Source organism: Manis pentadactyla, chromosome 14 (assembly GCF_030020395.1).
Source record: "Manis pentadactyla isolate mManPen7 chromosome 14, mManPen7.hap1, whole genome shotgun sequence".
Taxonomy (NCBI): Eukaryota; Metazoa; Chordata; class Mammalia; order Pholidota; family Manidae; genus Manis; species Manis pentadactyla.
In genome coordinates this window covers 2,895,781-2,910,172 of record NC_080032.1, presented here as the reverse complement: position 1 = coordinate 2,910,172, position 14,392 = coordinate 2,895,781, and the positions used below count along the sequence as shown (strand labels likewise).

The 14,392-nt window shown below is 51.5% G+C and overlaps 1 protein-coding gene across 4 annotated transcripts in view; it reads left to right on the top strand.

The window, feature by feature from the left end:
* The window catches only part of DGCR8 (DGCR8 microprocessor complex subunit), a 31,979-nt gene that overhangs the window by 15,796 nt on the left and 1,791 nt on the right, over positions 1–14,392 (top strand). For all 4 annotated transcript variants that reach the window (XM_057492254.1, XM_057492251.1, XM_057492252.1 and 1 more), the window contains 4 exons: positions 10,759–10,859; positions 11,159–11,265; positions 12,376–12,503; positions 13,667–13,780. In XM_057492254.1, the coding sequence (XP_057348237.1) occupies positions 10,759–10,859; positions 11,159–11,265; positions 12,376–12,503; positions 13,667–13,780 (450 nt within the window). The remainder of the gene's footprint in view (positions 1–10,758; positions 10,860–11,158; positions 11,266–12,375; positions 12,504–13,666; positions 13,781–14,392) is intronic.

Genomic DNA, 14,392 nt, shown 5'->3' with positions numbered 1-14,392 from the left:
TTAACTGTATCCCATAAGCTTTAGTATGTTGTGTTTCTGTTTTCATTTATCTTGAAATATTTTCTAATTTCCCTTGTAATTCTGTAAGTCATTGCTTATTTTAGAAGTGTTCACTTTTCTTAATTTGTGAATTTCCCAAATTTCCGTGTTACTGATTTTTTAATTTAATTTCATTGTTGTTCAAAAACATAGGTTGTGTGATTTCAGTCAATCCTTTTAAATTTATTGGGGTTTGTTCTATGACCTAACGTGTTCTGTCCTGGACAATGTTCTGAGTGCACCTGACGAATGTAAGTGCTGCTGTTACTGGGTGAAGTGAACCAGACCCCTTTTAGGCCTTGTTGGTGGGCGGCATTTGTTGTTTTGTTAGCCTGGGGTCTTCTGCCTGCTTCTCCTGTCCATTATTAAGAGTGTGTATTGAAGTTTCCAACTACTGCTGTTGAATGGTTTGCTTCTCCCTTCAGTTCTCTAAGTTTTGGCTTCATGTGTATTGGGCTGTTGTTAAGGGCGTGTCTGTGACACAGAAGTACACATCTTTGTGTTTGTCTTTGGTTTCTGGTGCAGAGATTCTAATATAATACAATGAATCAATACTTGTTTTTTGTCCCCCGTTCTTGAAATATTCCAGGCTGATAGAGGTGAATGGAACATCTTTGGTTATTCTTCACACACCCCTTTCATTCGCCCGAGTTCATGTTAATTAAGTGGGTGTGCCAGTTGCCAGGGGAACTGACCCCTGGAGTTAGAAGCTGAAGCTCTCAGTTCTCCCTTCCTCTGTCCCTCCCCCAGTGTCCAGGGAGGGGAGGGGTTACTGGAAACTGAGTTAACCACTGGCAGCCAGTTACCTGATCAGTCATACCTGTGTAGTAAAGACTCCATGAAAACCCCAACTGAAGGGGCTTCTGGGTTGGTGAATGCATTGAGGTGTGCTAGGGGTAGCATTCTGAGAGGGCATAGAAGCCCTGCACCCCCTCCCTTATATTGTGCCCTATGCATCTGTTGTATCTGGCTGGTCCTGAGTTACATCCTTTTGTAGTAAACCAGTGATCTGGGAAGTTAACTTTTTCTCAGTTCTGTAAGCTGTTCTGGCAAATTATTCAACCTAAGGAAGGGTTGCAGTAGCCTCTGCTGTATAGCTGCTTGGTGAGAAGCACGGTGACAGCCAGACTTGGGATCAGTGTGTGAAGTGGCCACAGCAGTGTGGTGGGGCAGAGCCCGTAGCCTGTGGGGTCTGCTCCAACTCCTGGCAGTTAGCGTCAGAACTGCTGGGCGTGGGAATCCCACACATGCGGTGTCAAAAGTGTTGAGAGAAGTAGTTTCTATTTTAATGTGTATAATAGTATGTCACCTTGAGGAATGGGCCCTTTTGTCATTATAAAATATCCTTAATTTCCAGTAACGATTTTTTGTCCCAGAGTCAATTTTATCTGATATAGTCACTCCTACTCTTAATCACTGTTCGCATCATGTGTCTTTCTATCCTTGTAATGTATCTGTGTCTCTGAATCTAAACTCTGTCTCTTACAGGCAGCATATAGTTGAGTTTGGTTTTTAGCCATTCTGTCAATCTTTGCATTTTGCTCAGAGGGCTTATTCAGTTTGAATTTAATGTAATTGGTAAAGTAGAAGTTATGTGTGCTGTTTTGCTATTTGTTTTATGTGTTTTTTGTTTCTTATTTCCTCCATCACTGCCTTTGTAAAGTGTTACTTTCTAATGTACCATTTTAATTATCTTGCTTCTTTTATAATCATTGCTCTGTGTAGTTGTCTTTTAACTCAGGAGAGAAAAGAGTTATGAGGAAGTACATTTATATTGTCTCTGATTTCCTGGTGGAGTCAGCGGTACGCCTACAGTGTCCTTGGTTTGTCGCATGGATTTGAGTGGTGGCCTATAGCATCCCTTTATTTCAGCCTGAAGACTCTTGTGTTCCTTAGAGGGCAGGTCTACTAGCAATGGATTCTCATAGTTTTTGTTTATCTGAAAATACCTCCAGAAAAATCTCCATTTTCGAAGAATTCTTGACTGATAGTCTTGTTCTTCATAGTGGGAAAATGTGCCTTCTGGCCTCTTAGGAATGCACGTCAGCCGTCACTCCTAACAGGGGTGCTCCACTGATAGTTGCTTCTCGAGGCTGTTGGGATCCTGTGCCTTCAGCAGAGATGTCTGGTGTAGGTTTCTTTTTGAAATTTGTTGTTTCTTTAATATGTAGATTAATGTTTTTTATCCTTGAGAAGTTTTAGCCATAATTTACCCAAATATTCTTCTTGCCCTTTTATTTCTTTCTCTCTTTCTGGGACTCCATTATATATAAATTGGTAATTTCATGATAGCCCCACATGTCTATGAGGGTCTACTCTTTTTTCCTATTTTTTGTTGTTCTTCACACTGGATATTTTTGTTTGGTTTATCTTCAAGTTTGCTGATACTTCTGACTGCTTGAATCTGCTGCTGATTACTGCTAGTGAATTTCTCACAATCTAACTTACTGACATTCTCTATTTGGTGAGTGTTGTTTTTTCATATATAGCAATATCATATTGATTATAGAGCAATAACAGTATTAACTCCTTTCAGGTTCCTGGACCCCATTCCAGTGTGTATCTGTGGGAGGGAGGGGTCTTCCCACACACAACACCAAGCAAGTCTCCAACGCCAGCAGGGTGTCTGAGGGACTCAATCCAATTCTGACGCCGTCTGCCCGGACACACCACCAGATTCCCCGGGTTATGGGCTCGTCCTACAGGACTGCCCCCCACCGCCCACTCCAGACGCAGGTCCCAAGCCCCAGGCAGTTCCATGCTTCTCTCCTGTTGGCTGCAGACTGGAGGTTCCCACGACCACCCACTTAGGTTCCATTAATTTGCTAGGGCGGCTCACAGAGCTCAGGAAAACACTTAGTTTACCAGTTTAATAAAGGACACATGTTAACAGCCAGATGAAGAGATACACGGGGTGGGGTCCCAGATAAAGGGGCCTCTGTCCTGGCGGAGGTTGGGGCCTGGCTCGCGGCAGGTGAAGGGGTTCCGGTTCCCCCAGCGGAGAAGCTCTCCCCGACTGAGCCGCGGATCCAAGGGAGCCATCAGCTCCTCCCAGGGGTTCGTGAGGCTTCTTTGCACAGTCATGATTGGCTAAATCAATGGCCAGTGGCCGACCCAGCCTCCAGCCCTGCCCCCGGGGGGCGTCCAGAAGTCTCTTGTTAACATGACAAGGCTCCCGTGTCCCCTCTGAGACTCTGCTGTGTCTTTAGGAGCTGGGGGTGACGACCGGAGACGCCTGGGAAATGTGTGTGTGCCATCTGGGCGACCCCATACGTGTTTGTTGTGACTCATTATTCCTCAGAGATGGTTTGTGTTGACTGCCTTTTTTCCCCATGAATGGTCTATAGATTTCTGTTTCATGTCTTGTAATTTCTTTTGTTGAAACTGGGACATTTAAAATAATGTAACTGGCAGCTGTGGATGTCAGATTGCCTCCCCTTCCCAAGACTTGTTTGGGCTGTTCCTTTTTGCTGTCTGTTTGATGGCTGTTAGTTTGTTAGGACTGGTAACAGAGTATCACAGACTGGATGGGGTGACTTAAACAACAGATTTATTGCCTCAAAGTTCTGGAGACTAATCCTATAAAATCAAGGTGTCCGCCGGATTGGTTCTGAGAGGGGGCTGTGAGGGAAGGTTCTCTTCCAGGCCTTTTTCCTTCATTTGGAGATGACTGTCTTCATATTCACTTAGTTTTCTTTTGTATGTGTGTTTACCTCCAGATTTCCTCTTTGTAAGGACACCAGTCATATGGGATGGGGCGCATCCTAGTGACTTCATTTTAACTTGATTACGTCTGTAAGGACCTGTCTTTAAAATGGCATTCTGAGCTGCTGGGGGTTAGGACTTCAACATATGAATTGAGGGGTTAGAGGGAGGTATGTAATTCAACTCAGCTAATATGACTTTCCTAGACTAGTTTTGTAAAGTTAGGTCAGATTTCCTGACCTGAACCAGTAAGTCTCCCACCTTGGCCGGAGGCTCTGTGTGGGTGTTGGGTCACCTTCGGGACTCTAGTAGTTGATGACTTTGTCTTAGCTTTTCCTTCGAACTTGCACAAAGCTTCTGAATCAACTAGGGGTGAAGGGTTAGGGCCTTCTTAGGTTTTTCCTGGGCTGTCTAGCGCCCAGACATGTTGGAGCTTTTCAGAGTCCCCTGCAGGCATCTCATTCTCCAGCTTTTAGTGTTTTTTGACCTGTCTCACTAGCCAGCTGATCTCCCAGCCTTAGGCAATCACAATATGGAACGGTTGCTGCTGATTATTTTTGACTTATTTCCTGTGGATTTGGGCTATTTTCACTGAGTTAGCTGAGTTGAATCAAAGAAAGACAAGTCCTACAATGGGGCTCTTCTATACAGCTGCCCGCTGAGCCAGATAATGATGGTTCTCTGGGTTTGGGGTGCTGGGGATCCATGCCACCTTCTTCAGTGACTGTGAGGCAGCTGGTTCCCAGGTCTGCTGACTCAGGAACTGGGAAGAGGAGGGTGGGATGAGCCAAGTTAAAACACTACAGAGCTTATTATTCCTACCAAGATTAGCTATTTTTCTTGAATAAATCTCAGATTATTGTCTTAATTTCCAGAATTCTAAAAAGTTCATTGACAGTTTTAGTCAGTGTCCTTACTTCTGTGGAGGAGCAAATTTTGGAAGTCCTTTATTCTGTCACTCCAGAAGTAATTCAGGGTGCATTTTAAAAGTTTTTCTGGTGTTTATTGGACAGATACTATTATAAATATGGTAAAATGCCCATGACAGTGTTGGATCACACTGAAGTCTCTCATGTTTTCTGTCATGGACTGACACAGATCGCAGCCTCCACTCAGAGCAGACAATCTCCAAAGGACAAGCTTTTTCCTTAGTGAGCCAGTTGTGGAAGGATGGTGCTGAGGGTAGTTTCCAAGGCACTTTGGAAGAACCCCTTGCCCAGACCACCACCTGCAGCCGACCAAGACTCTTAACGATGGTGCCTGGTTGCATGGGTTTCTCTGACCCCCCTTCCTGACTGGCAGCCCTGCCCAGCCAGTTATGCAGGGCAGCAGAAACAGGAAGGGGTGACATGGTCTGGCCCTGGGAGAGGCCTGGGCCAGGGCAGGTGACAGCGGGGCATGGCTTTGCTTTGGCACCGCAGTTGATCTGAGCAGGCTCTGCCGCTGACTCCTGGGGTTAGGGAGTATCACCTGTCTGAGCTTGAAGGACCCACATCCCGCTTGGCTGTGCATATCATTGTGGCAAAGTTTAAGTAAGTCAGGATTGGTATGAGAATTTTTTGACATGTTGAGGTGATAGAAAAGTCTCCAAAGTTAGCAGAGCAGGGTTGGGGTGCCTGGTTCTATCGTGATGTCCCGGCTAGTCTCCATCAAGTGGTGTGGCCTCAGAAATACCAGCATCCTATTCCATTGGTTGTTGAATGAATAAACAGTTCGGTCCATTTTTTAATCAGTGTGAAAGTCCGTGCTTGCTCTTGCTCTGTTTTCCTCTGTGTTGGGCACCACCGCAATTCCCCTAGCAGAGGCCACCTGGGTCTGCTGTGGCCAGCACAGGGAACCAGGGCACCGTCTTTGGCTTCCGCAGCCTAAGCAGGATGTGGGGGGCCGGGGGGTGTTGCAGAATGGCCTGTGCTCCCTGCTAGCCTGATACCCACTTAGGTCCAGCCAGCGCTTCCTGTAGCTCTGGCCCAGCTGCCCTTTGCCATCCCCCTGCTGTATGTGGCCTTGTCACGCGTGGCTGTGTGGTGGGATACACCCCAGAGGGCAGCAGCTTGCCCCAAGCCACACCATCCACCTATCATTACGTCACAGGTGGTGAGGGGACCCTTCTGTGGTTAACTGTATGGATCCGCCTCTCCGCGTGCGTGCATGGTGGTGCCACTGACCAGCTAGTGGTCTTTATGCTCAGTTGTCTGTCATCCTCCACCTTTCTTTTTCCTTCATTGCTGTTCACAAGGTCACTGTGCGGGAGGCTTTCACATCAGGGCCTCTGGTGAGGTGTTCAGTGACAGAGATTGCAGGTTTCTGGAAGCTGTGCCTCAGCAGGCCCGTGCTGCTGTGCACCTGTGGTGCACCCTTCTTGCACACAGACAGATGGCCAATGACGTGTGTGGTTGGAGATGCTGCCTGCTGGCCAGTAGTAGGGTTCAGGTTCTCACTATGTGCTCAGGGGCTGTTCTGGAAAGTGACAGATTTTCTCAGAAATCACATCAGAAAGGAGCCTGAGAAAGAAGAGGTTTCTCCAGGTGGAGAAGGGCATGTGGGAGGAGTGCCACATGGGCGGCATCAGAGGGCTTGGAATCCAGGCAAAAGTGCCTTTGTGCACATGAAAAGTTCTTTTTCATGACAGTCCTTCAGTTTTCTGACACCACCTAGATGTCCACACTCAGCTTGATTCTGACACTGTGCATGGAGTAGGCTCAGATCCCACAGGCTAAAGGGTTCAGTCCTGCGAGACTGTGTCTGCTTCAGACACCAGCCGCAAATGGAGTGTCCAGGCCACCCACACCCTGCCTTGCCAACTCCAGATTCAGGGGTTCCAGTGACCTCCTTCAGGCTCAATACTTTGCCAGATGGCTCCCAGAACTCAGGAAAACCATGTGTACTGGCTTACTTAGGAAGGACGGTTTACTGGTTTTCAAGCAGATGAAGAAGTACCTACTGAGGTATTAGGTCTTTCTGGTGACCAGCTCCTTCTGAAGCTATCTAGGGACCCCATGCTGAGCCACCTCCTTAGCATGAATTCAGGTTTGGCCTAGAGGGGCTTGTTTTTAATAATAGAAGATCCTGTCTGGGAATGTTAAGAGTTCAGAGCTCTCTGCCAGGAGCTAGACACAATGACCAAGTTCATCTTTGCATGCTTTTGGGAGTGTTCTTTTCCTGCCTCTCGTTTAATTGGATAGTGTGCGCACACACATTCTGTGTCTTTCCCATTTTAAATCTGTCAGAAGGGAAAGTATCTTGTCTGTCAGACTGGGTCTTAGCACAGCACACCCCTGATGACTGGAATGGCCGTCCCACTCCTGCAGAGTCGGCCTGAGCCTGGCTGCGTGACGGCTGTGAGTCACGGGCCCCGCCAGCAGTGGCAGCCCTTCCCTGTGGGGCCTGAGGGGCAGTACACCAGAGCTCAGGCTGAGGCACTGTCCCCTCCCTGCTTGGAACGGGGGACAGTGGGATGCCTGGGCGGGCTGAGTGGGCCTGGCACTCTAGAAGCCGTTGCTGTGGGATGCTGTCTGTGAGCCGTGATGGCCCAACGTCCACATGCCAGGTGGCTGGGTGCAGAACACCCAGAGCACAAGAGCTGACGGGAGGCAGAATCAGGGCGGAGCATGTCCAGTGTTGATTAAAAAGAGAAACAGGTGACCAGGTCCCTCTCACAGGACCAGGGCGATTTCTTCTCGGTAGTTAGTGCTTTTAGGTAGCTGTTGCTTGATGATTCCTGGTCATTCTAAAACTTAGGTGTTAGAGATGGGGTTTTTTTCCAGCTTATTTTTTAATTACATAGAGTTAAGTTTCGGTTTTTGGTGTAGTACTGTGAGTTTTGAGGCGTACGTAGATCTGTCATGTAACTGACAGCACAGTCAAGACACAGAACATTTTCAAACGTTCTTCCCTCCCCATTTCTCTGGAACTGCCCCTTATAGTCAAAAGTCCCCCCACCTGTAACCCCTGGTGGGCACCTAACTATCCCTGTAGGTTATCCAAGTCCCGAATGTTGTATCAGTGGGGTCACAGGGTAGGTAGCTTTAGAACCAGGTTCCAAGTCCACAAGCAGTGCATGTGGGATTCATCTGCATTGGCACCTGGGCTGTGGGCGGGCTGTGTCTACTGGAAGGCTGGCTTGGTGTGTTCCCCCTTCTCACTTGAGGGGCACTGGGCACATTTCAAATTTGGGAGATGAGCAATAGGCTGCCACGGGGCTGTGGTGGCAGTGTGGTAGACAGTGCGGTAGACAGTGCCTGTGGTGAGCTTGCTGGGCTGCACAGGAGGCATTTGTTTAACTAGAATTACCTTCTCACCTTTGTCAGGAGCCAGGTGGCTGTGGCCATGTGTGTGAGGGCCTGTGTCTGGACAGTCTCTTTTGTCTGTCGTCCGTGTATCTGTCCTTTCGCCGGGACACCGTCCTGATGCCTTGAAATCAGATAGTGTGAAACCTCCAACTTTGTTCTCCTTTTTCAAAAGCACTTTGTTACCCTAGCTCCTTTACCTTTCCATGGAGGTTTTAGAAGCAGTTAAGTCATCTATAAAAAATTCGACTAGGATTGTGATTGAAATCTGTAGATGAACTTGGAGAGAACTGACACCCTAATAATACTGAATTTTTAATTTGCAGATGTAGCACTTCTACATTACCGAGGTCCTCACTGTCACTGGTGTTTGGCTGTGTTGAGCACACGGGCCCTGCACTCACTTCACTAGTCACTGGACCTCGGTATTTCTTGTTCCAGTGCTGTTGTGAGTAGGGCTTCAGTTCCAGTTCTGACTGTTGATCGCTAAGTATATAGAGCTACAGTTTGTTTGTATAGTGACCTTGTGTCTTGTGGCTTTGCTAAAAACTCATTTATTAGTTGTAGCGGCTTTTCTGTCAATTTCTTTGTAATTTCTGTGTGCAGGATTGGATTGGCTGTTATTAGAGGAGGCTGGGTTTCTTGCTTCCCAGTCCAGATGCCTCTTATTTCTCTATCTTCTCTGGCTAGAACACCAGCACTATGCTGAGTGGCAGTGGGATGAGCGCGTCTTGTCCCTTCTCTGGCTGTGGGGAGGCACCCACCTGTCCCCATTGAGTGTGGGGCTTGTTGTCAGGTTTTGTTGGGGCCTTTTATTGGCTTGAGGGAGGATGCTTCTTTTCCTGGTCTGCTGACTTTTTATCATAAAGGCCATTGGATTTTGTCAAGTGTCCTTTCTGTATCTATTGACATGAGACGTTTTTCTTTAATTTGTTAATATACTGAATTAGGTTGATGAATTTTTTAAAAAACACCTCCCCAGGCAAGTCCTCCTTAGACACCAGTGTCCCCTCCTCCATATGTCCGTGGTTTTTCAGTTTGCTGATGCTCTATTCTCGTCCCTGTGTTCATGAGGCGCATCGGCCTGTGGCCTTCCTGTGTGTCTTCGGGGTCACATCAGAGCCTTGCTAGCAGTTGCCCGTCCTCTGGAGGTGAAGAGAGTCAGTATCATCTCTCCCGTGCATGTGTGGAGTCGTCTCTGGGGTAGCCGTGTGCCCTAGAGCTCCCTTGGACAGTTTCCTGAGAAGGGAGATTCGGGGAGTTTGCATTTCTCACAGAATTGTTGCGTTTTATCTAACTTCTGGAATTCACCGATGCTGGGCTGTCTGATGCTCCCACTCAGCACCACAGCGCCTGCTGGGCAGTGATCCCCCAGGCTTCTGTACTGTGGTCAGTGGGTCACTTCCGCCCTTTGTGCTCTTGAGCTTCAGGCCTCACATGCTCTGACAGGCTTAACCATTAGCGACATGCCGTGGCCACTAGGCGTTGGCCTTTCCCAGAGGCTGCCGGGTGCCTTTGGGCTTCTAAGCATGAGTTCTTCTGGGGGGTGGGGGGCTCCGCTTTGTCAGGGGGAATCCTGGAGCTGTGGTGAGTGCAGGTCCTTCTTCACCTGCCTGCAGGCCACAGCCTCTGTGTGGCTGCCAGTTGCTCTTGTGTCCTCACAGGCTGAGTGCGAGCCAGCCACCGGGGATGGCCTGGGGCCGGGTGTTTTGGGGGAAACTGCCCCTCACTGAGGTGGTGCTTGAGCGTGGACATGTCCTATGGGACCTGGTAGAAGATAATGACCAAATAGAGCAGGTTCTTCGCTCTCGCTGAAGCGGGCAGAGGAGGGGGCCCTGCCGCCCAGGCCAGTTCTGTGGGCTTTCTGAGGAGTGGAGGTGGGTGTGGAGCTGCGGGGCCCAGGGCAGCCTGGGGCCGCCAGAGCCCAGGAGATCTGAGCAAGGGCCTGCCTCTCGCGGCTTCACAGGGCATGGGGCCCTGCTGACACCTTCATTTCGGACTTCTGGCTCCAGAATTGTTGAGAAGTAAGCTTCTGTTTTGAGCCACCCCATGGTACTCTGTCAGGGAAGATTCAGGAGACTTAATACGGCCGCACCTGGGGAGGAGGCCAGACCGCGTCCTTCGTTGTCCAGGGCAGCTCTGCAAAGGCCCAGGGCCGCTTGGGTTCAGAGCTGCCCTCTGGGTTGTGCCTGCCTCTGTTGCACAGAGCTTCCCTCTTCCCCAAAAATGGTTCAGTGGGTGGTTGCCCATCAACCTTTCAGCTCTCCAGTCACAGGACTTGGTGGTCTCCGAGCCAGGGCGACTTGTTGCTGGAAGGGAGCCAGGCCAGGCCCTCCCAGTCCCACAGGGTTGGTCTCTGCAGGAGCTTCAGCCTTCAGGGAGCTTGGCCTCTGCCACACGGAGCGTTGCTGTCCAGCTTACCTTCGCCCTTCTGTAATCTCTCTTACGATCTTCAAGTTTTTCTCCTCAGGTTTATCTTTAGATTTTTGACTAATTTGCCAGACTCAGGTTCAGAAGAGTCTCATGCTGGCCAGCTGTGCAGACTGGTGCTGCGCGCTCTTCATCCACGTCTCAGAGGGCACTGGGCTGGGCGGGGGCTGGGCGGCGTGCTCTCTGAGGGGGTGAAGAGGACCAGAAGCTTCTGGGGGGAAGCAGACAGCCCGGGGGCAACTCCGTGAGGTGGGCACACTTGGTCTGGCTTTTCAGGAGCAGTCGCTCTGTCTTTCAGTATTTTAACCACATCAGTATCGAGGACTCACGAGTCTATGAGCTGACCAGCAAGGCTGGACTGTTGTCTCCCTATCAGATCCTCCACGAGTGCCTTAAAAGGTAGGCTGGGGCTGTTCCCCTGCTAAGTTAGGTGGCAGGGGCCTCCCTCAGGGGGTCCTGGCTCCAGGGGTGATGCTAGAGGCCGAGCATGTGAGCATTCCCCCTGGGCACCACAGTCCCTCATGCCTGGCACTCAGGGTCCATGGGATCGGGCGGGGGGGGTCCTTGGAGAATCCCCTCCAGCTGAGCAGCAGTTTGGGGAAAGGCTGCCATGTCTCAGCGTCTTCAGAGGGCTTTCTGGAAGCAGCCCTTTCGTCCTCCTCAGCTGATGCCCCCTGTTGTCCGTGTCTCTCCTAAAGGAACCATGGGATGGGTGACACAGCCATCAAGTTTGAAGTGGTTCCTGGTAAAAACCAGAAGAGCGAATATGTCATGGCGTGCGGCAAACACACAGTGCGCGGCTGGTGTAAGGACTGCCTCCCTCCTGCCGTCCTCTCACTCTGACACGCCTGGGGGTTCGGTCCTGCTCTGTGGCCTCTGGGAGCCTTAGGCTTTTGTGCTGTGGTCCTTGGCTACTGCACTGGCCTAGCTCCCAGGCTCTGCATGTGGCTGATGCCTGTGGTGTGTCCACTAGCCTCTCCTGTTGGGAGCTGGGGCCCAGTCGGCCTGAGGATCCTGGGGTGGTTCTCCTGCCTTCGGGGCTCGGGCTGGTCACGTGGGCTAGGCCGGGTGCCCCCCTCCTGCCACCGCTGCATCCATCCAGCCCTCAGTGCCTGTGGTAAGTGAAGGAGCATCCCCAACACGGCAGCAGGCCTGCCTGCTGCGTGGCACACCCACTGCTGCCTCTGGTCTGTGTGCATCACCTGCGCTCTTTACTCAATTCGGTATTTGAAGTAGCCACTTAAAAAAAATGTGACTTTATTTTAGAAGATAACTTTGTGTAACTACTATAAACACAAAACCAGTGCTGTGTAAATAAGAAGGTAATGTTGACCCTGGCACATTGCAGAACCACATCCAGACCTGGGTGTGCCCCGTGGCCCACAGACACCAGTCCCCACTGAGATGTCTTCCTAGGCAGGTGCACGGGGCCACAGACCCGTTGTCCAAGCTGGAGACCCTGTGGGATGTGTGGCAGCCCTTGGCCCTGGGCTAGAGCTATGTTCTAGAAATTGCTGCTCCCTAGACCCACTCTGCACCTGCCCTGCCTTTCTACCAGGGATCCACTAATCCTATGCGTGCACACCCCCTGGAAACTCTCCTAGGCATCTGGTGGAGCCCCCTCCCTTGTGGGTGCCCCCAAAAGCCCCAGGTCTGAGCCACAGCGTTGCTGCCGTTGCTGCTTGTCTGTGTGACTAGAATGTGGGGTTGTGGTGGGAGGGAGGCCTCTTAAGCTGTGACCTAAGGCCCATCCTGACCTTCTAGAGCCTCTGGGGGGTCTTCTGCACAGCAGGGTCAGGGTGGACCTGGCCTCGGGGCAGTGAGGTTCTGGTGCCAGTGCAGGGAGCGCTTGCCATCCCCACCGATAGCACCAGCTCTGGGCTGGGTGTTTAAGGCTTCCTCTCCCTGTTCGCAGGTAAGAATAAGAGAGTCGGGAAGCAGTTAGCCTCTCAGAAAATCCTTCAGCTGTTGCACCCTCATGTCAAGAACTGGGGGTCCTTATTGCGCATGTATGGCCGGGAAAGCAGCAAGATGGTCAAACAGGTAACCGGACCACTCCGTAGGCTGGTCCATGTTGGGAGGGGCTGGAGTGCCACTGCCTGGCAGGAGACACGCATGGTGAGAGTCACCAGCCCCAGTGCAAGCAAAAGCTTGGGAGCAGAGTGAACTCACGGCCCCTCCGCAGCTGTGAACACGCAGTCTCCCATAAACTAAACGGTCTATGTTGGCTGTTTTGTTTCTGTTGTTTTGCCAACATCTTGAGATTTAAACCAGTACCCTCAGGTTTTCATGCTTTGTGGGGTGAAGGGAAGTGGTGGGAGTGAGTGTTTTGTTTTTTACTTTTCCCCTGATGTTCATAGAAATGGTCTGGGTTATCGAAACCCCAGTAAGTGAAGGGTAGTTGGTGTGGAGGCTGGAGACTGCACATGCTGACCCAAGGACCATGCCACGAAGCCTCAGGCCATCCCTGAGCCTGACATGCTGGCGTGAGGGAAGTAACACTGGGCCCCCAAAGAGCTTAGAGGAATCTCAGATTCTGTCATTGAGAAAATTTGAGTACAATGCAGGTGAAGCTTCTTTCTGCCTTTATGTGTGTGCTTTACTTCTGTGCATTGTCTCTGGCTCAGATGGCCGGAGGGAAGGCCCACTTTGGTTCCTGAGGGGACCCTTCCTTAAGCTGGAGAACGAGGGCCCCAGTCCAGGCCCAGCTACAGCCGTACCCACTTTTGCAGGACAGGTGGAGTTTGGCAGCCCAAGGCACAGGAGGCATCCTCAGAGATGGCCTCAAAGGCAGGAAGAGCCTTGGGCAGCTTGTTCTGCTGTGCAAGTCACAGCCCAGGGAGGGCTCAGCATCGGGGGCTGATGAACGCCCATGCCTGTGCCGTCCCTGCTGGCCAAGGCCATCCTGGCCACTCCAGTCTGAGGACTCTGGGCACAGTGAGTGGCCCACTGATGACCACAACAGGGCTGCAGTGGAGGCAACTGGGTGCCAGGGGGCCTTTGCCCTGTGAAGGGAGGAGGCCGTGGCTCTGCCTGCTAAGAATGAGGGGTGTATCCAGGCGAGCTGCCGTGCCTGCTGCTGTGTCACCCTGCCAGGCACAGGCCAAGGAAGGGGCGGCTAGTGTGGCGACTTGTAGTGCTGGCTCCTGGCCGCGGTGCACCTGCGAGGCTCCGGCGGCCCTGAGGGCAGGCGCTCTGCTCCCCAGGAGACCTCCGACAAGAGTGTGGTGGAGCTGCAGCAGTACGCCAGGAAGAACAAGCCGAACCTGCACATCCTGAGCAAGCTGCAGGAGGAGATGAGGAGGCTGGCCGCGGAGAGGGTGCGCACTGGCCGGGCCTCTGGGCCCTCTGCCCTTGCCCCGCGGGAGGGGGTAGCCCCAAGCTACGGTCACTCTGGCGGCCGGGGGGGAAAGACAGCACCCAGGAACCCGTCCCTGCAACCTCATGCCGAGGCTGCATTCAGGCACCTGGAAAGCCCGCTTCCCAGCAGACTCTCAGCTTAGATTCAACTTGCTTTTCCTTGAGTTTCAGCATTCATGACACTTGCATCAGATCACTGTTTTGAGTGGAGAGCTTGCAGCCTTGGCCTGCGGTTTCGAAGGACCCGGCCTCTTGTGTGCTGACCCTGGGTTCCCACTTGATGCTGGCCGTTGGAAGGCAGGGATGGCGCGCTGCCCGGGACCCCTCGGTCAGGGTCCTTGGCAGGACAGACTGCCATCCTGGACCCCTTCCTCCTCGGGCGGTTGGCAGTTCTGTGAGGAGGGGTGTGTGGTTCACAGAAAGTGAAGCCAGGGTAGGGCTCGGTTCTGGTGAAGCTTCCTGCAGCCACCCACCTAAGGACCTTCTTCAGCTGAGGTATTAGCCTGAGCCCGTATAAAGCTCTCTCTGAGAGGGAGGCGTCAGCCATCTCTAGCCAATCCGATCCAGGAGAC